This window comes from Pelodiscus sinensis, chromosome 2 (assembly GCF_052426305.1).
Source record: "Pelodiscus sinensis isolate ZL-2025 chromosome 2, ASM5242630v1, whole genome shotgun sequence".
Classification (NCBI taxonomy): Eukaryota; Metazoa; Chordata; order Testudines; family Trionychidae; genus Pelodiscus; species Pelodiscus sinensis.
The window spans coordinates 178,313,240-178,337,331 of NC_143053.1; the positions used below are offsets into that span (position 1 = coordinate 178,313,240).

Sequence of the window (24,092 nt, forward strand, 5' to 3'; positions counted from 1 at the left end):
AGACTGCCACCCAATCAAAGGGTGTCGGGGGGGGGGCCCTCCCTTCACCACCACTCCCCGGCCCAAGGCCCTAATAGCAGCTGGTAATCAGCTGCCAGGTCAGCCGGGATACGGGTCAAAAATCACTGACCTATTGCACCGGTGTCAGTGGGGGATCCACTCCTCAACCCACTGGCCCCTGGACAGACCAAGATCAGCTACCCCTGGGCTGGCTCCAGTTCTCTCCGTCCTGGGTACCTGATTCCCTGGAAGGTCTTCCAGGCGGTCAGGGGTGGGGTACCCTGGCCACAACAGCAGGCCTGCGTGGTAGTCCTCCCGGAGAGGGCTGGGAGGACCAGGCCAGTTGTCCAACTCTGCTGGCTCTGATTCCTCCACTGGCAAGGCCAGGGAGGTTTTTTGCTCCTCACTGGTCAGGGAGGCAGAGGCCCCTGGCTCCCTTGCTGGCTGTGGAGAGAGTGCCTCTGGCTCTGTCTCTGGCAGGGCCCAGACTGGTCTTGGAGGAAGTCCTTTTATATCCCTGGGCCCGCCCCCTGACTTCCTCCCAGGTGAGTCCTCCAGGTGAGCCCAACCTGGCTCAGGGAGGGGCACTTCCTCCTCAGGGTCAGTGGGTGGCCACTCCCACCCACTACATGGTCAAGTCAAATTCTGGATTTTTTTTTTCATTTACGTCTCCTGTATTTTGACAATGCTGCCTTCCTTTTACACATACAACTAAATTAGTGCTCATTTGACATACACAGGCCAGACCCTACCACATCCTTTTCACACTCTTATGAAAAGCCCCTTACATTCTTTAATAAGCTCAAGTGGTCAAAGGATGTTAAAATGCGGATAATTGACTAGTCAACTAGTCAATGGAATTTCCATCGACTAGTTGACTAGTCCATAGGCACCTCTGCATTCCTCCTTGGAAATGTACAAGAGCCCCTCCATTGGGGCTCTTGTACATTTCCAAGGAGGAATGCAGAACTCTGAGTACAGCCTGGGGCCAGCAGGAAGTCCCACTGACTCTGAGTTGCACACAGGTGCCTTCTTTGAAATGCACCAGAGGGGGCTCTTGTGCATTTCAAAGCCATAGAGCCCAGGATCAGTGAGGGACTCCGTGGATCAGCTGCAATTCAAAGGGGCAGCTGCAGGGAGTCCAGGGTCAGCTGGGGACTCCCCAGATGACTCCGGGCTCCCCAAGAAATGCCATGGGGAGCCCAGGATCAGCAGGGGAAGCTTCAGCTGACCCAGGGCTCCTAGTGGCAATGGAGCGTAGCAAGGAGTCTGGGGTCAGCGGGGGACTCTGAGTCCCCTGCTGATCCTGGGCTCCATGGCTTTGAAATGCACAAAAGTCCTCTCTGGGGACTCTTGTGCATTTAAAATGTGAAAGTAGAAGGAATTATACTGTAAGAGAAAGATGAATTGTGCTGTAATAATTGAATAAGTTGAAGGAATTCTGTTTGTCTTTTAAGAGGAAGAAGAAAAGTATGTTAATGTTGATTGTAGGTATGCAGATCAACGTGCTAGCCAGATGGGCCTGAGTTAACAGGAAAAGGAACATTAGGTGTTAGGCAGAAAGCAGTTCAAGATAATCAGGGAGTTATGGACAGGAGATTGCTGTGTGCTTGATATTGAAATGAAGATACTTAACCACACTAATAATGTGAAGTTTTGCCCCTCTTTTTGATCCTGTTAACTTGGCTTTTTTTTGACTGTATAAATCAAGGGGTTTGAACCTTGTGTGGTGCTCACATTTTCTGGATGCATTTTAGCAGAGCTTTGCTGAATAAACAGAACGGTCTGACAAATCTGTGAGTCCTGTCTGATTTTGACAAAAAGAAGGCACTATGTGCAGCCCAGAGTCTGGGACTTCCCGCTGGTCCCAGGCTGTATGCGGAGTTCTGTATTCCTCCTTTGAAATGTACAAAGGGCTCTTGTACATTTCAAAGGAGGAATGAGGAAGTGCCTATAGAGTAGTCGACTAGTCAAAAAACTATCTGATAAGCAAACACTTATAGGATAGTCGACTAGTTTTTAACATCCTTAGTCAGAGATTTGGATTTTGTCTCAGCTGAAAGATGTCACCTTCAGTAGCAAAGTGCCCCTACAGAGGCATTGCTTCTGTACTGCCTTGAAGGACAGAGTCCTACTGAATGAATTGTTCCTTTCAGCACTTTATATTGCAATGTGAACGAACAAAAATGTAAGCGAGAATATAATAAAACATAATTTTATTTAAAAATTTAACTTTTCTTCACAAAATTCACAATAATCTTAATATTTGAAATGGGCCTGAATTGAGGCTCTGGATCTACTCCCAGTGCACCCAGAACTTTGTGGAAGTTTGGATTAAGGTTGCTGCCTAAGTGTGACTCAAATCAAAGCCCTAAATTGCATCTGCATCCTCACTTGGATTCTGAACATTTGAATCCTGAACAATGAGTAGTCCTGTGACACCTCAAGATCATCTCATCTGAAGAAGTGGGTTTTACCCATGAAAGCTCATGATACACTCCTAAATATATAGTATATATCTAATATACTTCATTTTGGTTAGTCTCTAAGGCTGTGTCCAGACTCAGGGGTTTTTTCGGGAAAAGTAGCCTTTTTCCAAAAAAACTTCACCTGCGTCTAGACTGCAGCCGCGTTCTTTCGAAATTAAATCGAAAGAACGCGGCTTTTCTTTCGACGGCGGTAAACCTCATTTCACGAGGAACAACGCCTTCTTTCGAAAGTGCTTCTTTCGAAAGAAGGCGTTCTTGAATGTAAATAGGGCTTCTTCGAAAGAGAGCATCCAGACTCATTAGGTGCTTTCTTTCGAAAAAGTGGCTTGCTCTTTCGAAAGTTCCGTGTGCAGTCTAGACGCTCTCTTTCGAAAGAGGCTTGCAGTCTAGACATAGCCTAAGGGTTTGCCCACACAGCAGGGCTAAAGTTGAATTAAGGTATGCAACTTCAGCTACGTCAATTGCGTAGTTTAAATCAAAATAGCTTAATTCAGCTTTTGGTGCTGTCTACGCAGCAGGAAGTTGAAGGAAGAACACTCTTCCTTCGACTTCCATTACTCCTTGTGAAATGTGGGTTATCATGAGTCAGAGTAAAAAGTCCCCCAGCTCAACATTATTTTGAAACAATGGATTGTAGTGTAGAATATCAGTTATTCCAAAATAATGCTGCTGTGTAGATGTAAGGCTATGTCTACATTACCAGGTTATTTCTAAATAAGTTATTTTGAAATATTAACCCCTGAAGCTTATTCTTCTTCATGAGCAGGAGTTATTTCAGAATAACCAGCCCCCTTATTTCGAAATATCAGGCTTGGTAGGGTGGATGCTACTTGGTAATGGTGTCCTTGGCCTCTGTCTGCCAGAGGCTAGAGAGGGATGGCAGGAGACAAATCGCTTGATCATTGTCTTCAGTCCACCCTCTCTGGGGCACCTGGGGCTGGCCACTGTCGGTAGACAGGATACTGGGCTCGATGAACCTTTGGTCTGACCCAGTACGGCCGTTCTTATGTTCTTATGCTCACCTTGTTATTTCAAAATAACTCCCCAGTGTAGACATGCCCTAAGGTGCCACAGGCTTACTCATTGTTTTTAAAGTTACAAACTAACATGGCTACCCCTCTGAGACTTGTAAACATTCGGATTCTGATTGATCCCTGATCACATGACTCAGGTTCATTTCTATTTAATATCAATAGAGGGGATATAGCAGCAGCTAGTGCCACAGCTGGGACACACTGCAAATATCATTATGATCAAACATTCAGCTGCTCTAAGGCCCGGCAGGTCTAGAATGCAGACTTAAAGAGCAAGGGACAAGTGACTTCTCCATGCTGACACCTAGCACTGGTGGTAACCAGCTTGTGCTTCACTTCCCTTGACCACTGTGGGCACAGACCATGGCAAGTTCCATCTCAAGAGTTTGACGGACAGCAGCCTCAGTGCTTGATTCACTTCTTGCCCTACATAAACCCAAGGCACATTCTGGAAAGTGTCCAGGCAATGGTGTGAATTTCATGCAGCTGTCATGCCTGTTTCTGCTACTGAATTCCTAGCTTTGTCCTTGGCTTGATGTGGATTTCATCTCCTGTCTCAGACCCCGATACCTGACTTAGACTCTCTTTCTTGGAATTGACCCTGACCTGGCACTGGTCTACAAAGTCCTCAGCTACTCTCAGCCTCAGATTTGCCCCTTTTCTGTCTCTTGGCCCTAACTGAGCTTGTTGGGATCCTGCCAGCTACACCAACGTCTTGATTAACTATTTACTGAATACTTTAAATACACTCTGCTGGGGTCTATTAATTATCAGGGCAGTTTACACTGGGTAAAAAGTATTAATTCAATAGTGTCTTGGATGTATTTATTATTCATTTGCTTTTTAATTTAAATAGGAATGAGAGACCATAAATAATGAAGATTCATCAGGTCTTCCTGCATGCTGTTCTGAGGGCTTGGGTTGACCTGTGATAAGCACACGTTTATGACATGGCAGGTTGGTGCAGAGATGGCTCTTTGGGCCTATAAAATCTGTGGTTGAGGGGTAAAGCCCAGTTCATAGGAGACTTCCCAATTAACAGGGCTCTTCTGTTGTCTTAGGTCCTGATTCAGCAACTGTCTCCAGGGCCAGCCCACAACATTTTGGCACCCGAGGCGGGGAGCTCAAATGACACCCCCATATCCCCTTATTATGTTTAACATCTCATGATTTGAAAGCCAGTGTCATAGTTTTGGGGCCTGCTGCATGACTTTTAAATGCTTGAGATTGACAAAACAGAAAATATGCATTTCTCTCTGCATGTCCTGGCTGTAATTATTCAAGTATGTTGTTTCTCACCCCTGTTACAAGTAGAATGAGGAAGTGCTGTTACTACCACAATGTTCTAGACAGCCTAGCTGGGAAAATGTTATGTAACCAGGTCTGGCAAGATTTGAAACAGGAACAAATATGGGTGATCAAAGAGGAAAACCCATCTAGTTGCAATTCTATTTCCCTTTTTTAAAAAAATTGCTTCATTTCCTCAACTTCCTTCCCTGAAATACACAGCTACAATACATCAAAATTGTGGAAGTTACAGTTAAGAGTGTGTATTTATAGTATACTTGCTATAGCTGTTTGGAACATGTTTTTTTCCTCCCCTGAAAAATTTCAGTTTCTCAATGAAAAATTGGTAAACTAGATTAATTCTGGTGTGGCAAGGGAATTGTAGTATGTGTGTGTTGTGCCCTGATAGTCATCTGTAGGCGAGGCTCCCTGACTGGACTACATATCCCATGATGTATCACAGTTTCCCCCCTTGATAAGGGGAGTCAATGCATCATGGCAGTTGTAAGGCCATAATTCATCCTGGGAGATAATGTAAGAACATAAGAATAAGAACGGCCATATTAGGTCAGACCAAAGGTCCTTCTAGCCCAGTATCCTGTCTACCGACAGTGGCCAGCGCCAGGTGCCCCAGAGAGGGTTGACCGAAGACAATGATCAAGCGATTTATCTCCTGCCATCCCCCTCCAGCCTCTGACAAACAGAGGCCAAGGACATCATTTTATCCCCGGGCTAATAGCCTTTTATGGACCTAACCTCCATGAAGTTATCTAGCTTCTCTTTAAACTCTGTTATAGTCCTAGCCTTCACAGTCTCCTCTGGCAAGGAGTTCCACAGGTTGACTACACGCTGTGTGAAGAAGAACTTTCTATTATTAGTTTTAACTCTGCTACCCATTAATTTCATTTGGTGTCCTCTAGTTCTTCTATTATGGGAACTAATAAATAACTTTTCTTTATTGGCCCTCTTCACACCACTCATGATTTTATATACCTCTATCATATCCCCCCTCGGTCTCCTCTTTTCTAAACTGAAAAGTCCCAGTCGCTTTAACCTCTCTTCATATGGGACCCGTTCCAAACCCCTAATCATTTTAGTTGCCCTTTTCTGAACCCTTTCCAAGGCCAAAATATCTTTTTTGAGGTGAGAAGACCACATCTGTACACAGTATTCAAGATGTGGGCGTACCATAGTTTTATAAAGAGGCAGTAAGATATTCTGGGTCTTATTTTCTATCCCTTTCCTAATAATTTCTAGCATCCTATTTGCCTTTTCAACCGCCGCTGCACACTGCGTGGAAGTTTTCAGAGAACTGTCCACGATAACTCCAAGATCTCTTTCCTGATTTGTCATAGCCAAATTAGCCCCCATCATACTGTATGTATAGTTGGGGTTATTTTTCCCGATGTGCATTACTTTACACTTATCCACATTAAATTTCATTTGCCATTTTGTTGCCCAATCACTCAGTTTGGTGAGATCTTCTTGGAGTCCCTCACAAGCTTCTGTCTTGACTATCCTAAACAGTTTGGTATCATCTGCAAACTTTACTACGTCACTGCTTACCCCTTTCTCCAGGTGATTTATGAATAAGTTGAAAAGGATTGGTCCCAGGACTGACCCTTGGGGGGGACACCACTAGTTACCCCTCTCCAATCTGAAAATTTACCTTTTATTCCTACCCTTTGTTTCCTGTTTTTTAACCAGTTCTCCATCCAAGAAAGGACCTTCCCTCTTATCCCATGGCCATGTAATTTACACAAGAGCCTTTGGTGAGGGACCTTGTCAAAGGCTTTCTGAAAATCCAAGTATACTATATCTACTGGATCCCCCTTGTCCGCATGTTTGTTAACCCCTTCAAAGAACTCTAATAGTTTAGTAAGACAGGATTTCCCTTTACAGAAACCATGTTGACTTTTGTCCAACAAATTATGATCTTCTGCATGCTTCACAATTTTATTCTTTACTATTGTTTCGACTAATTTGCCCGGTACTGAAGTTAGACTTACCAGTCTGTAATTGCCAGCATCACCTCTAGAGCCCTTTTTAAATATTGGTGTCACGTTGGCTACCTTCCATTCATTAGGTATGGAAGCCAATTTAAAGGATAGGTTACAAACCACAGATAATAGCTCAGCAATTTCCCATTTGAGTTCTTTTAGAACCCTTGGATGAATGCCATCTGGTCCCGGAGATTTGTTAACATTAAGTTTTTCTATTTGTTCCATAACCTCCTCTAATGACACTTCAATCCGGGACAGTTCCTCAGATTCATTACCCACAAAGGACGGTGAAGATTCGGGAATCTCCCCAACATCCTCAGCCGTGAAGACTGAAGCAAAGAAATCATTTAGTTTCTCCGCAATGGCTTTATCGTCCTTGATTGCTCCTTTTATAGCTCAATCATCTAGGGGACCCACAGGTTTTTTAGCAGGCTTCCTGCTTCTAATGTACTTAAAAAACATTTTGTTATTTTTTTTTTGAGTTTTTGGCTAGCTGGTCCTCAAAATCTTTTTTTGCTCTTCTTATTACATTTTTACACTTGATTTGACAGTGTTTATGTTCCTTTCTATTTATCTCACTAGGATTGGACTTCCACTTCTTAAAAGATACCTTTTTGTCCCTCACTGCTTCTTTTACATGGTGGTTAAGCTACGGTGACTCTTTTTTAGGTCTCTTGCTATGTTTTTTAATTTGGGGTATACATTTAAGTTGGGCCTCTATTATGGTGTCTTTAAAAAGTTTCCATGCAGCTTTCAGGGATTTGGCTCTAGTCACTGTGCCTTTTACTTTCTGTTTAACTAACCTCCTCATTTTTGTGTAATTCCCCTTTTTGAAATTAAATGCCAGGGTGCTGGACTGCTGAGGTGTTCTTCCCACCACAGGAATGTTGAATGTTGTTATATCATGGTCACTATTCCCAAGCGGTCCTGTAACGGTTATTTCCTGGACCTGATCCTGCACTCCACTCAGGACTAAATCAAGAATTGCCTCTCCCCTTGTGGGTTCCTGCACCAGCTGCTCCAAGAAGCAGTCATTTAAGCCATTGAGAAATTTTATCTCTGCTTCTCTTCCTGAGGTGACATGTATCCAGTCAATATGGGGGTAATTAAAATCCCCCATTATTATAGAGTTCTCTATTTTGGTAGCCTCTCTAATCTCCCTCAGCATTTCAATGTCAGTATCGCTGTCCTGGTCAGGTGGTCGGTAATATATCCCTACTGCTAATTTCTTATTATTGGAGCATGGAATTACTATCCATAGCGATTCTATGGAACATGTTGATTCACTTAATATTTTTATTTCATTTGATTCTACATTATCTTTCACATACAGTGCCACACAGAGATATAGTCAGATTAGGGAGCCTGATACATACAGATGAATTGGAACACAAGGCACCTAAACTACAACTCCCACAAGGCACTCTGGCAGCACTTCAGTATCAAAATTTTGGAATATGGGTGTAATATGGTTTTGGATGAAAAGTGAAAATATTTTGGTTTTGAGGTATTCAGTTTTTTGATGAAAGATCAACAACAAAAAACACAAGGCTTTCTTTATTTGAAATTTTTTTCCAATATGTTCAAACAGTTTCATTAGAAATCTTTAAGCACCCCCATTACTCTGCTTAGAAATAGTATTTATTGTTTCTAGATCAACAATAATGTGGCACGTTGTTCCCATTGCTATGTTAAATAGTAGGGATACTGCTGCAGAAACTGAAGGCTATCTTCTATTTTGGAAGACAGGTTTCTGGAATGTACAGTCCTGGCTGCAGCTTACAGTGGGCTCTGATTGCCCGACTGTGTAAAGAATAAATAAAAATAATATAGCGCTTATATACAAAATCATTGTGCCATCAGATACAGAGAAGGCTTTGATAAACATGAAATAACTAGCCCACTTAATATCCGTAAAGCAACCAGGAGTTGTCCTCTTCCCCCTGACTTAATGGTCTATATTACAGGGACTCCCCTCCCCTCCTATTCCCAGCCCTGCTTCCAGCAAATGCCTTGTGGCAGGATGTGTGAAGGGCAAGCATGAGGACAGTTAGGGTAGCCCTACACAGTGTCTGAGTGTGGAATGTTCTTTCTGCACTAGTTCTAGAGCTTTTATACAGTATCACAAAGTTTGAGAACCCTGATCTACAGGCTCTACCTTGCAGACATTTCCACATTCTACCCTATAGATGGTGGTCAATCAGTATTTGTAAACCCCATGGTTGTGTGCTTCCTCAAAGGATTGGAAAGGATTTACCCCCAGACATGGCCACCTCTCCCTATGTGGGATCTTAACTTGGTCCTTTCCCTGGCCGCTTGCTCACTCCTCTACCTTGGGGCTGGACTGTGCTTTGGGCCAAGAGCTGAAATCACTAGGTTTGGCCCAGAGCCAAATCCACAACATTTTGGCAGAAGCAGTGACTAGATGGTGACAGAGAACCAACAGGTTGGTGGCAGAGAGATGCAACATGCGGCCAGTAGGGTGATGGTGGCATGATGAGTGGCTAGCAGAGCATCGACAGCATGATGAGTATCCACCAGGGTGGCAACAGAGAGGCGTAATGAGCAGCCAGCAGGGTATCATCATGACAAGGAGCCCGAAGAGTGGCAGCAGAGAACAGTGAGCAGGTGGACGGTGAGTGACCAGCAGAGTGAGTAAGATGCCTCTTTACCTTCCCCCACTCATGATGGGAGATAAACTCTGTGGATGCTCCTCTGAACTCTGGGTCTGTCTTGATCAAGGGCAGCAATTGTGAATGGGATGCAGAGCAGGGCTGGGCATGTGAGGGAGACATGTACATTGCTGGACTTAAGAACCTGAGAGTGAAAGGACATTGCCCAACCTACTTGGAGTGGGGCTCAAGGTGATTTCCCAAATTACTGCCATGTTACTTCCCTCCCCTTTGTTAAAAGTTTCTTTTCCACACTCAGACTCTGTGCTTGTGAGTAGTAAAACATTGCCTCCCAGAGGTGCCCACAACTGTTGTGTGAATTTCCTAGGTTACTGGGTGTCAGATCTAGCCAGTACTGTGATGTTTGGATGGAGAGGAACCCCTAGTTATTGGACCTGACCCTGGCTGCTGTTATCTGTACCTGGCAGAAGGGTTACAGTATATTAGGCTTAACTGGCGTGTTTTGTTTGTTTAGGTTTAGTAACTTCCTTTGATCTGTTTTCACTTGCAGTCACTTAAATCCTACTTTTTATGCTTAATAAAAACATTTCTGTTTATTATCAAACCTAATGTAAATTATTGTTACCTGAAGGGGCGGGAGGGATCTGCAACTGCACATGTTGTCTCTCTTTCATTGATAGAGACTAAACATCTTATGAGCTTTCACTATGTAAAACTTTTATACAGAGTAAGACCAATTTATTGGGGATTTTGGTCCCTTTTGAGGGTTGTGTTCCTGGATGCTGTCAGCGGAGCCCTCCCAGAACTGGCTCAGCATCTGTGTTGCTCTGCTGGGGGGCTGTTACTCCGATTCTGTGCTGTGGCTGGGGGAGACAGGAGCTTCTGGTCCAGCAGGACAGGGTGGTGGGGCACCCCAGAGAGCAGGTAGGTGGGCAGACAGTGGCATGATTAGCACATCAAGTGACAATCCCAAGAGGACCACTGTGATTGAACCCATCACACGCCCCATAATGCTGCACTATCACTTATTCATGTAACACAGCTGGTGGGATGGAGAAGTTCCTAGATCACGGCCCTATGTTCAGAAGAGGATTATATTAATGCAAACTATGAATCTTTTCATTCATGCCTGGATCCCCCATGTGAGGGAGCTACAGTGCAGCAGTTTGGTCTGTACTGCCGCAGTCGAAGGGCCTGAGCCTATATCCCTTGACACTTAATAGAAAGATGCCTATTGACTCAAGCACTAAATCAGGCCCTGGGTGCTGATATAAATGCAAAAGGGGAAGTTAATTACGTGAAGCATGTCATCTGTGTTCATGCCCAACCACATTTCATGTCTGTGCACTGAGCTTTCCTAACATTTATTTTTAACCTCTTCTTTTATGCCATTGTCTTTGCCTGAGACCGACTTCTCATTTTGCGCCTGGGTATTTCCTCTTTTTTCTTGCTGTGTCCATCATGTTTTAAAAAGGAACCATTTGCTTGGGGAAAGAGGGCAGAGGTCTTTTATCTGGTTTGTTTAAACATTTAGGCTGAACATTTTAAAGTAATCTAAGAGACCTAGGCTCCAACTTGCCATTGGAATTAATGGAGCATGGGTGGCCGCATGCCAGGGTGACTCTTCAGTCTGTAGGTCTAGATGTGCTTACCCACCCTTGTTCCAATGAGGACTAATTGTTTAGTTGTAAGTAATTAAATGTGATGAGTGTACACTCACAGGAAGAGAGGTGAGTGCCTGGGGATGGAAAGCTGTGATTAATATGAAATGAAATAAAACCTGAGGAGTCAGTAGAACTCTATTGGGCAGTTTAAATAAAACCTCAGGAGTTTGTTGATTGCCAGGGCTCACTGTTGTATCAACTCAGTAATTGAAGGTTTAAAATAATATATTTATAAAACATAAACAAGGGTCTTACTCCAAAACTGAAATGTTTCCAGGGTTCACAAATCTTCACGGGGCAGAGAAGCTTTTTTGGGTTGGAGCCACAGACCCACAGTCTGGACTACACATAAGTGAGAAGAAAGAGAGAGAAAAAAAAGAAGAAAGCAAAAACAAAATTTTAAAACTTCTCTCTGAGCTGTCCTCTGATAACCGAGAGATAAAGGAGGGGGGAAAAAAAGAAAAGAAAAAAGAGAAAGTGAGTACCATGCCAGAGATCACTCTTCCAATGTTCAATTTAATAGGTCTAGTTATGACCCATAAATTGAATATAGAGGGCAGTTTTGGCCAGCACCTGTACTTCTTGCAGTTACGAGGAGTAAGGGAAACCGATGGGAGCGTTTGCTCCCAATGGCCTCCTTCTGTGAACATGGTGCTACGCTCGGGTTAAGGTAAGCCAACTCTAACTGTGAATTTTCTATAGCTGGAGTAGCATACCTTAACCTGACCTTCCAGATCTAGTATAGACCTGGCTGGAGAAAAAGAGTTTCACTTCACAAAACAGAAGTCGGCAGGGTTCCTCTCATGAGAGCCATAGGATAGCTGTCACTGGTTTAATAGCTCTGGGTATCTGCAAGGTGTTTATATGATTGTGATCCATCCATTTTAGTTCAAAACAAGAGAAATCTTAAAGTATGAAAGAAATGTGTTTAAAAAAATTATAGCAACTAAGCCACTCTTTGGTATCTGCAACGGGCCCCTTCTCAGGTTACATTAAAGATTGTTGTGTATGGTGATTTATTGTTTAATTCTGTAAGAAGACTCTACAGAGCTATGACTTTTTCAAGGGTGCAGACAACTTAATTCTCCACTTTCTTGGTCACAAAAGGGAGATATTTGGGAAGGGTGTCTACATTCCTGAAAGTACATATTAATTCAGAATTGAGGTGGTTTAATCAACCTGTTGACTATAGACCTTTGAAGTTTGAAACAGAGTCAAGATGGTTTAAAACCTCAGGGTTTTTGAAGACTGTCCTCTTTCAACAGAAAATATCTTGAACTGAATTGCTGCTGGACTGCATGACATGGTATGTGGCTTGTTTTTGACTCTGAAAATGTATATTACATAATGTTATTCTTTGTCCATGCTGTCCTTACTCAAAAAGTGGATCCAGATTTTTTGCACTGTGATCTGTTTAGCATGGAAACCACAACTTCAAGCCGCATTTCACTATGGTAAGATAAAATCCCATTGTTAACCATAGTCGTGCTTGGCACTGTTAAATTAATTTAAAAAAAAAATCTGCACCAGATATTACACAGATTGCATAGGGATTTGATGCATCTGAGGAATAATGCTAACTAACTCATAGCCTCAAATATACGTGATAGAAAACAAAAGAGCCATGTGCCAGCACCCCTTTATCCTGTGGTGGAAGGTAACTTTCTGCAAATGGCTCTTTAAAAGTCTGAGTGCATGTGTTTTACATTTTTTAAATGTAAAATTTAGTTGTAAGATTTAAATTGTGAATTATGTGCCAGACATAGGTGTGAGGATTTTTTTTTTTAATTTTGTTGCAAGCTGTGGGTGTGATGTGTCTAAAACTACTGTGGTTACTGTGGAATATGTGTTTTAGAATGCTTTTTAAAAATTGTTTGAAATGTTTAAATGTGAGGTTTAGGCCCTTATGCTGTGTGAGCAGGGCCAGCCTGAGCCATTCGTGCGCCCCGGGAGCACGGCGCCGCCCCCGGGAGTATGGCGCATGCACGGCCCTGCCCCCAGGCACAAGGCACCCCTGGGTGCTCAGCGCATGTGTGGCCCCGTCCCCGCTCGGTCCGGCAGCTACACGTAGTGCCCCCTATAATGGGGTAGCCCGGTTAGCCCGTAGCGTGGGCCGGCTGTGTGTGTGAGAGTCACTACCAGCCCATAGGATGGATTCTGCCTCCCCATTTTCAACAAACCAGTTCGAGGGCCTCCAGGAGGGGGCATCTCTCTTTCTCCTCCTCACTTCGTCAGACTTTTAAACACATTTTACAGTGATCCTGGTCTGGAACTTTTTAGCAGCAATCAGCTTTCCCCCCAAAATGCTGCTTGCCCCTTTTGTTTACACTTTAGCTGATGTGTACCATGGAGGGTGTCCCTTGATAGGCCCTTTTCCATAGCTAGTCATGCCTGCTCAGAGACCACTCACCCCGGAAAGCTAAAATATATTTTTCAAACTCATTCGCAAGACCTTGGGCAGTTTTGATGTCATTTCCAGTCTTTAGTTTTTTATGCACAACCCCTAAAGCGTGTGAACATTTTGTACATGCGTGCAGTTTTGCCCATTGTTTTCTCAGAGCTTGGTGTGGTGCTGACCACTGTGGTGCGAACTGACGTTGTTCCTGTGTGGTTTCTTTTTTTACCACCATCTTGTTTTGTCCTTGGGTTTGATGTACTTGAGCTTTGGACTGCCCTGATGCTCCATCTGTGTAATTGTGCTGTTTTGTATGGGCGTTGGCAGTGCTGCTGTTAAAGGTCTTGAAGCAGATTCCTGGTTCTTTGGTGATTTGGGTGAAGGTGTCTCTGTCTCTCTGACCAGAGCATTGTCAGGAGAGCAGCACATGCCTAAGTAGGGAAACCAAACAAACAGAGATGATCCAATTTAGTGTCAAATAAACATTTTATAAAACTTTTACATCTTTCTCACCAACACCTATATATTTACTTAAAATACAAAACCTCTTAAAACAACCAAACCAATAATCAAAGCATAGTTCCTGGACTTCATCCCACTGTCAATCACTGATGCTGATTCATTGTATTCATTCTCAGATGTCTCTCTTCTTTATTCTTTTGAGCTTGTTTACCCTCTGATCTCAGGGTTTCTCCTTTTGTGAGCTTACGGTGAAGCTGACTGCATAATAAAATACATAAAAGAGTCGTGTAAACTTAAAAATAAAATACTCATGAAGGCTTTTTTAAATTTAAAAAACTTACTCTTGGGCAAGGAGTACATGCCTTAAATTCAATAGATGTAAACTGCTTCTTATACACACAGACTTTATATAGAAAAGTCAAAATCTATGTAAATACTTTAGGGTCCACAAGTATCCAGAAAACTGTAACACTGATGTTGCTTTAATCCCTTAAAAAACATTCCCATGTGAAAAGTGGGGCATGGTTAAGAGCCCGGGTGGGCAAAAGGGCCTCCGTGGGCCAGATTTGGCCCACCAAGTGTGTTGATTCAGCCCACAGAGGCTCTGCCGCTCCCCAACCCGCAGGCCAATCAGGGCCTAGGGGCCAGGGAGCGTGCAGTTGACTCTTAGCCCTGTGCTCCTGAAGGCAGGGAGCGAGAGATTTTGTGCTTTCACCCTCCCCCAGGCCAATCAGGGAGTGCCATGTACTCCTTGCAGGAGTGGGGCAGGGCGAAAGGAGACTTTGTGTGCTTCCCTCGCCCTCAGGCTCTGATTGGCCTGTGGACGGGGGAGCATGAGAAGTCTTCTCCTGCCCTGCCCTGCCCTGCAAGGGGTGCGGCGTTTCCAAGCTCCGCGTGCTCCTTGCAGGATGAGGGCAGGGTGGGAGGAGACTTCATTTGCTCTCCCTCACCCCAAGCTCTGATTGGCCGGGGGCAGAGGGGAGCATGCTAAGTCTCCTCCCATTGTCAGGGGCAGGGAACCTAGAGGGAACCACCAGCTGTTCAGAACAGCTGGTGGTTCTCTCTTGGAGGGGCGGGAGCAAAAACTTCATGCATCCCTCCACCCCCAGATCAATCATGGTCTGTGGGCAGAGAAGCAAGAAGTGTCGGGATTTACCAGTAGATCTTGGAGCCTCTGACAGGTGATCCTGACTAGTCTGGCAAGAAAGCTTTCTAGTGTTGGCATTTCAGTTGCCCCTCCACCCGCTATCATACTGCTCCTGCCCTTTGCCTGACCCTCTGGGAACCTTCTGGTTGCTGTGCAGTTTGTGGGAGACAGAAGAGGGGTGGCCCTTATGTCAGGGTGTCATTCCCCCCCCCCCCCCACATGTGCACCCTCTCTCCACGCAGAGAGAGGGAGATGGAGGGAGCTTGGCAATGCAAATCTGTGTGTGCCTGTCATTCTCACAAACACACATTGTCCTTCCTCTTATCTCCCAACCCAACACACACATGGGGGGTGGTTGTAACTTCTTTTACTGCTTGCAAAGTGGGTTATTTTTGGTTTTTTACTGGTCTGTGCATTTCGTAATTTTCACTTCTCTCTTCTGCTTAAATTTAATTCTTTGAGTAGCGAGTTCTAAAATGTCTAACCTATCATGGTTGGAGTCATTACCCCTGTGGTAATTGCTGCTCCTGGCAGTGGCTGGCATGTCCCTGCAGCCCCTGAGAAAGGCAGAGCAGGGGGGTCTCTATATGCTGTCCTTGCCTGCAGACACCACTTTTGCAGCTCCCATTGATCAATAATGGGGAACCATGGCCAGTAGATGAGGGACAGCACATGGTGCCATGGAACCATTGCTGCCCCTCATGCCAGTCGCTTTCAGGAGTGGTGCAGGGCCAGGGCAGGAGTAAATCTGCCTTAACCCCATTGCTCCCCCACCCAGAAGCCATCTCAGTTAAATGGTGCTCAGCTAGAGCCTGCTTCCTGAACCCTTGTCCCAGCCCGGAACCCCCTCCTGCACCCAAACTCCTGCCCCAGATGCAAGTCCCCCTGTACCCAAACTCCTTCCCAGAGCTTGCATCCTGAAACCCCTCCTGGGTCCTAATCTCCTGCCTTGGGCTAAGCCCAGAGCCCCTCCTTCACTCCAAACTCCTTGGCCCGTGACCAGAGCCTGCACCCCAGCCCTCTACCCCAGCCTGGTGAAAGGAAGGGGGATGGAATGAGCAGGGTGAGGCCTCGGGGAAGGGATGGAGCAAGAGCAGGGCCTCAAAGAAAGGGTGGGAAGGAAGCAGGACAAGGGTATTTGAGTTTGAGGTAGAGCTCACATTGCACTTACATTGAAAAAGTGATCTTGTGGTTAAAAAGGTTGGAGACCACTTCCCTATTCTATCTCCACAGAACAGGGGTAGGGGACACAACAAGATTTGGGAAGGAGTTTGCTGGCTGCTTTTGAGAGTGGTGCAGGGCCAGGGCACGGTGAGCCTGCCTTAGCCCCCCTGCACCACCACCCAGGAGCCACCTATGGCTAGCAGTGTCCAGCTGGAGCCTTCATGCTCAATCCCTGTCACAGTCATGTACCCACTCCTGCACTCCAAACCCTACCCTAGCCCTGAGAACTCCTAGACCCAAACTACCTTACAGACTCTTACCCTGAACCCCCTCCTCCACCCCAATCCCTCTTCCGGGCTCAGCTCAGAGCCCCTCTTGGACTCCAAACCCCTTAACCCAAGACTAAAGCCTGCGCTCCAACCCTCTGCCCCTGTCTGATGAAAGGGAGGAAGGATGGTAGAGGGAGGAAGTATGGAGCGAGTGGGGGCAGGGCTTTGGAGAAGGGGCACAAAGGAGGCGGGGCAAAGGTATTTGGGTTTGAGGTTGATCCTGGCTTGCACTTAAATTCAAAGAGTTCTCATACTTGAGAAGGTTGGAGATCACAGCCATAAGGCATAAGAAGAGGTTCTTGCACCAAAATGCTTACAATCCAAATACATATTTAACCCTTCTGCCAGGTAGAGCTAACAGCAGCCAGGGTTCCTCTCCATCCATCCAACACACAACTGGTTTAAACTGCCACCCAGTAACCTAGAAAATTCACACAGCACCCCTGGGTGCCTCTGGGAGGCAATGCTTCCCCGCTTGCAAGCACAGAGTCTGTGTGTGGAAAAGGAACTTTAGGAGTAAAAGAAGAGGGAAGTAATATGCATTAATTTGGGAAAACACCACAGAGTTAATAAACATAAACCATGAGTAACAGTCTCACCCCGAATAGGTCGGGCAATGTCCTTTCACTCTCAAATCTAAGTCCAGCAATGTACATGTCCCCTTCTCTGCACCTCACTCATAGTCGCTGCCCATGGTCAGGGCAGACCCAGAATTCAGAGGTGCATCTGCAGAGTTCATCTCCCATCCTGAAGGTGGGAAGGGGGGAGGAGGTAGAAGGCATCTTACTCAGTCTGTTGGTCACTTGCCATTCACCTGCTTGCTGCTCATTGGCACCGCTTTGCTGGCCAATCGTTGCCCCTTGCTGTCACTGTCCTCCTGGCCACTTCTTACACCTCTCTGCTGCCACTCTGCTGACTACTCATCATGCTGCTGCTCGTTGCATCTTCCACTGGCTTATGATGGGTTTGACTCTGGGTCAAACCTAGTAATTTCAGCTCTCAGCGCTTTCAGTTCTTGGCCCAAAGCACAGTCCAGCCACAAAAAATGCCAGCATCCACTGGAGTACATTTACATACTAAAGAGAGTCCTTATGGAGCCTTTATTTAGCTCTACATTGAAAATGTGAGGGGAAACAGGTTGAACCAGTCTTATAGTTTACCCCTGGTGGACATGCAGCCTGCTGACTCACTCAGAGTCCTCCGTCCACAGCTTAATCTCATAGGGCTCTGGAAGACGCGCCATTGTCCATCCAAGTGTATTTACACTGATAGGGTCTCTCCTTTTGAACTGAGTTAAACACAGTTTAACTTAGCTGTATTCCCACTATAACTGCAAGCATTGGTGATCATACCTCACAACTCCTGCGTTTAGTGTTAACTCAATTTGTGACCCCACAACAGCCAAATTGGTTACAATGGGCAAAACACCTCTGTAACAACTGGATATCTAGCAGGCCTAAGCAAGCCAAGTGAACTGTATTTACATGCACAGGCCCAGAATCTCATTCTTTAAACTGAGAGTTTGTGCCAGGTTAAGCACAGACTTTCTTTTTTTGTATTTTCCCAATAATTACAATCTTTACAATTAGTATTAACACAATTTGTGACCCACACCAGCCAAGTTGACTACAATGAGCAAAACACCATTGTAACAGCTGAATATCTAACACATCTAAGCGAAGTTGGGGCAAACTGTATTTCCATAAATGGAGCCAGGATTTCTTTCCCATTCCAGCTGGCTGTAATGGAAGCATTGATTCAGATGCTGCTTACATCTACTTATATACATCACTATTGTTTTGTATAACAGAACATGCTGTGTTATCAAAAAAATGGAAAACCAGAAAGTTATTCCTTGGCTCACACTGCACTCCAAGAGTAACCCAATATACAGTCTATCAAACATTCCCCATTATTACAATCAATCAGCTGACCCATTGACTTTACAGAGAATGCTCTTTCTATAAAAGTATGTATGCATATGTGGGCAGATAGATTAATATTCACAAACATACTTTTATTGTCCATATTTCTATCACGTTATCAGTCCTTAAATTCTTCTTTTCTTTCTTCTGCTGTTTTATTCTTTCTTTTCTTGATTCTGCTGCGATATTGTCTTGACAAGTTGTTCAGCTGTCATGGTTAAAGCTGTCATTTTAAAAAATAGTTAATGCTGGGTGGGGGTGGGGAGCAACCAACTCTGTGCTCCTTGAATGGGTGGAGCCATGGTCAACCAGTTCTCAGTGCTGCTTGGACTGTCTCTCCAGGGGTGATTAAAAGGGCCTGAGGATCTGGATTCTGCCTTGATAGCAGTGGTGGTGACTGAGAGCCCTACAACCTTTTGAATCAGAGTGCAGCTGCCCTCTTCCCCCCCACCCCCAGAAAGACCTGGCATTCAGGCACACTCAGGCACACATACTTGGTAAATGTAAACATTTGAATGGCGACCCGCAGACAAGGTGTATATCTAAAGCCGGGTTTCCCAACCTATGGGTCAGCACCCAAGTATGGGTCACCATACATTTCAAAAGGGTTGCCAAGTGTCTCCCCAGGTGGCTCTGTCTCCCCTCCTTCCCCCGTTTTTTAAATGCCTTGGGTCACCAAATCTTCCTGAATTGTCAAAATGGGTCTCCATCTGGAAAAGGTTGGGAGCGCTGATCTAGAGGTATGCTAACTGAGCCTCTCACAGAATGGCAGAGGCCTCCTGGTCACTGGTGTTCTGGGTTGGGTTGCTGCTCAGCATGCTTTCTGGAGTGGTAGTCAGAGAGCTAGCCTGGTATTGGCTGCAGGGACCACAGAAGCATAGGCATGAGCAGTACTTCAGAAACAAACGATGAAGGTACTTCCTGAATTTTTCACCAGCAAAAGCATAGATAAATGGATTGAGACAACAGTGACTGAATGCTAGTGCTTCAGTTGCATGCATTGCATGGTCCATTGACGTGTTGCATTTGTCAACTAATTCATAGTTTTTTAAAGTGTCCAGAAAAATCAATACATTGTAGGGGGTCCAAAAGACAAAAAACACAATCACCACAACTAAAATTAGTTTTATGGCTTTTGTTTTTTTGTGGTTTTTACAGGCAAGCAATGTCCTGATGATCCCAAAATAGCAATAGCTTATGACAAAGGCTGGGATAAGGAATCCTAAAACATTCATTTCCGCCATGCAGAAAATGGGCCAGATTTTCTTAAGGTGATCTGGATACACAGAGGTGCATTGTTCCTCTGTCTTCTGGTTGAACACAAAATGTGGCACTGAGACTAAAAGGGCCACTGACCACACCCCAAGAGAGGTAACACAGCCATGGCTGACTGTTCTGGCTTTGAAAGAAAATACGGCCTGCACAATAGCCAGATATCTATCAATGCTTATGACAGTGATGAAAAACATGCCCCCAAAGAAACCCACATAATAAAGCGAGGAGATGATTTTGCATGCAATGTTCCCAAGTGTCCATCCACGAATCACATAGGAAGCCCAGAAAGGAAGAGAGATCACAAAAAGAAGGTCTGAGATAGCCAAGTTCAAAAGAAAAATGTCTGTGATGCTCTTCTGTCGGCCACCCTTCGTGATGGCAAAAACCACCAGGAGGTTCCCTAACAGGCCAAGAGCAGACACAAGAACGTAGAACACTGGCAGAAATGCTTTCCCAAATTCATGGATGTTCACTTTGTCACAAACGGCAGATTCTTCATCATAGGTAAATTCAGTCGTCACTTCCAGGAATGCTTTGGCCATGATGAGTGATTGCCTTGCAAAGATATAAAAAGGGGGAAAATAGTCATCAGATAGGTAAATCCTGCAACCTGCACCTTACGGTTAAGAAAGAGAGTCAAATTCTCTTACTGGAGACAGTCAATGAAGAGTCCCCTCCCACCCCGTGCGCGTGCGCACGCACGCACACACACACACACACAAATAATGCCTTTAATAGATCTGTTCATCAGCATAAAATGTAGGATACCTTGAGCACTGGTAAGCATAGTATTTAAGGGTCTCTACCCACAGTTCTATTTGTGGGGAATCATAAAAACCAGTGGTGCCCATGCTGTTTGCATAATGCGTGTGTTATTTTTTGTTTGACTACAAATAACCAATTTGTTATGTAGGAAACACACAGGAATTTTTTATTACAAGACGGTGACATAGAAATTGCACAGAAAATGTCCCATGAAAGTTCATGATGGAAGGGCGATTTGCAGGTGCTCAAACCAATCTCCAGCTCAGAAGAGCTAGCCCTTGAATCATGCTTCCACTTTCCTGTGACAAACAGAAATGAAAGACAGATTGCAAATTTGCTTGCATTATTGTCGTTTGTGTAGTAATGTTGCCCAGAGGTTGCAGTTTAGATTAGGCTCCATTATGTTAGGCAGTGCACAAACATTATAAAAGACACAAGTTTCAGATACTTCAGTAGAAGGCATAAGATGCACTATTGGCAATTAGGAACTAATCTGCCGTGACAGATTTCTGCCATGCCAGGAAGTTTATTGCTTATTTTGTAAAAACAAGGAGTCGTCTTGTGGTATCTTAGGGTATGTCTATACAGTATTGCTTTCCTTTTTTGAGAGAGGAATGTAAATGCAGCTGAGTGAAACTGCAAATAAGACATGGATTTTAATTTCTCGCACTTCATTTACATAATGGCATCTGGGCTCTTTTTCGAAATACCCTATTTTGAAAAAATACTCCTCTCTCTAGACAGGGTTATTTCAGAAAAAAAACCCTTCTTTTGAAATAACCCTTACTCCTTAAAAAATGAGGTTATCTGAGTGCTGCTGGCTGCAAAGCTAGACCAGGGAGTAGATGAGACAATCTTTGTAATGAGCAGAAATCACCCCAACCTGATCTTGCAGTGCTAATGTTGGCAGCATTCTCATTTAAATCAATGAGCTGACCTACAGAGTCAATCCAGTAGCTCCATCTGTATCGTTGTATTTCAATTCAGTTGCCTCTGTGCATTGATCATGGCATAAAAACATAAATGAGAAGAAAAAAAAATCTGATCCTCGCAAAGGTAAATGACATCCAATTAAATTAAAAACATTCTAGCTGGAAATGTGCTGTAAATCTTTAAAAGTGGGAGTAATTATAGGAACATGTTACTAAAGGGATATGATTAGGGTTATCAAGTGGCTAAAAATTAATTGCGATGTTAAACAATAATAAAAAGCCATTTATTGCAATATTTTTGGATGTTTTCTAGATTTTCAGAATGCAAAGTGTTCAGTGCTCATTTCATATTATAAGATAGAAGATTTAACCAGCTCAAGTCCTTAGCTCTGTTCATCTGAGGAAGTGGGTTTTGCCAACGAAAGTTCATGATACTATCTCTCTCTGGTTCTAACTCTTTGTTAGTTTCTGAGGTGTTACAGGACTACTCGTTTTTCAAATAAGTTTCATTTTTCTGCATTTAAATCATTGTTCTGTGGTGGGGCTGGGGAGGAGGGGTTCAGTATGCAGGCTGCCCTGGGGAGAGAGGACAACCCCAGCCCTCTCTCACTGCAGCAGCTTGGGGCCAGGTGAGAAGTGCCTCTTCATGGCTGCTGCAGCTCCAGTGGGCACAGCTGATGGAGGGGTATACATCTCCCGGCTGGGGAACAGAAAAACTCTCTGAAACATATAGTAGGCAGTTGTCCCTTTCTCTTGCCCTGCTCCCTGCTGGCCAATGGGGTTATAACTGTCCCAGTCTCCATCTCTATCCCCTTGCTGCTCTCTGTGGTCAATCTTCAGTATAACTGTCCCTCCTATCAGATCCTTCCATTGTCACTTATGAGACACAATAGAACTCCACTCACATCCCATTATCTTGGCACAACCAAACCCTGATCTTGCTTGAAGTTACAATAAGAGGAAGCTGCCTACCAAATGGGGAGGTCCTAGCTTTTACCGTGTAGGAGGAGGTTTTGAACAAATGGACTCAGACACACGTTTCTAAAATACATAGTAAGATATTTGTGTTGTAAAGAAACAAAAGTAGTATTTTTCAGTTAATCTAGTGTGAATACTATGGTGCAATCTCTTTATCATGAAACTTGAGCCTACAAATGTAGAATAATTTACAAAAAATAACTGTGTTCAAAAATAAAACAATGTAAAACTTTAGAAAGTCCCCACAAGCCTAATTCTTGTACAGCCCGATCATTCCATGGCTCCTTGGGGCAGGGTACTTAAGCAGAATGACTGATTTCAGAATCAGTCCCCTACTATGCCAGCCCCATTTAGGTGAGTAAAGAGGACTGGAAAGAAGCTGCCCTAACTGGAGAATGAGAGCCAGCTGCCAGCCCAATTAGCCCAGGGCTATTTAAGAGTCTGAGAAGAAGAAAACTGTGGGAGGTAGAATGGAGGAGATGACTGCAGGCAGGGAGATCACCTGAGTCAGATGCCACAGCAGAAGGCTGATTTTCCATTTTGGTGATCTGGGTTTTCTAGGTTCCATATCATAGAGTTGCTCTGTTGAGATTTCTAAAAGCACTTTCCACACTTTATAGACTAACAGATCTATTGGAGCATTAGCTTTCGTGGGCAAAGACCCACTTTGTCAGATGCACGTAGTGGAAATTCCAGAGGCAGATATAAATGTACAGGCATAAGAATAGAATGCCAATCAAGAGTAAGTGAAGCAAAATGTAGGACAATGTAGCACTTTAAAGACTAACAAGATGGTTTATTAGATGATGAGCTTTTGTGGGCCAGACCCACTTCCTCAGATCAAATAGTGGAAGAAAGTAGTCACAACCATATATACCAAAGGATACAATTAAAAAAATGAACACATATGAAAAGGACAAATCACATTTCAGAACAGGAGGGGGATGCGGGGGGGGGGGGGGGAGGAAGGAAGGTAAGTGTCTGTGAATTGACGATATTAGAGGTGGGGAGAGTGGGATGTTTGTGAGCTAATGGTGTTAGAGGTGATAATTGGGAAAGCTATCTTGATAATGTGTAAGATAGTTCAAGTGTTTGTTCAATCCTCTTTGGAGAGTGTCGAATTTTAACATGAATGACAGTTCAGAGGATTCCCTTTCAAGTGCAGATGTAAAAGGTCTTTGTAGCAGAATGCAGGTGGTTAAGTCATTGAGAGAGTGTCCTTTCTGGTTAAAATGGCAAGAAACTGTTTTTTCTTTGTGATCTTGTCTGATATCTGTTTTGTGGGCATTAATCCTTTGGCGAAGTGTCTGAGAGGTTTGTCCAATGTACATAGCAGACGGACACTTTCGGCACATGATAGCATAAATTATATTTCTGGATGCGCAGGAATATGTGTTCTTGATCTTATAACTCACTTGGTTAGGTCCAATAATGGTATCAGCAGAATAAATATGTGGACAAAGCTGGCAACGGGGTTTGTTGCAAGGGAAGGTACCAGGGTTGGTATTAGTGTGGTATGTCCTGTGGTTGTTGGTAAGAATCATCTTGAGGTTAGGTGGTTGTCTATAGGAGACTATGGGTCTGTCTCCCAGAGCCTCTTGGAGTATGGT

At 44.2% G+C, this 24,092-nt stretch overlaps 1 protein-coding gene across 8 annotated transcripts in view; it reads right to left on the reverse strand.

The window, feature by feature from the left end:
* Positions 1-8,249: 8,249 nt before the first annotated feature.
* CX3CR1 (C-X3-C motif chemokine receptor 1) overlaps positions 8,250-24,092 on the reverse strand; it is a 31,430-nt gene continuing 15,587 nt past the window's right edge. For 4 of the 8 annotated variants that reach the window (XR_012901891.2, XR_012901895.2, XR_012901896.2 and 1 more), the window contains 2 exons: positions 17,207-20,362; positions 8,251-14,225 (listed from right to left, as the gene is read on the reverse strand). Coding sequence is in view for 1 of the 8 variants with exons in the window: in XM_006121756.5 (XP_006121818.1) it covers positions 19,291-20,362 (1,072 nt within the window). In the remaining 7 variants the exon portion in view is untranslated. Of the gene's footprint in view, positions 14,226-17,134; positions 20,363-24,092 lie in introns of those variants that run through there. The other 4 variants (XR_012901893.2, XR_012901892.2, XR_012901894.2 and 1 more) reach the window with 4 other exon arrangements.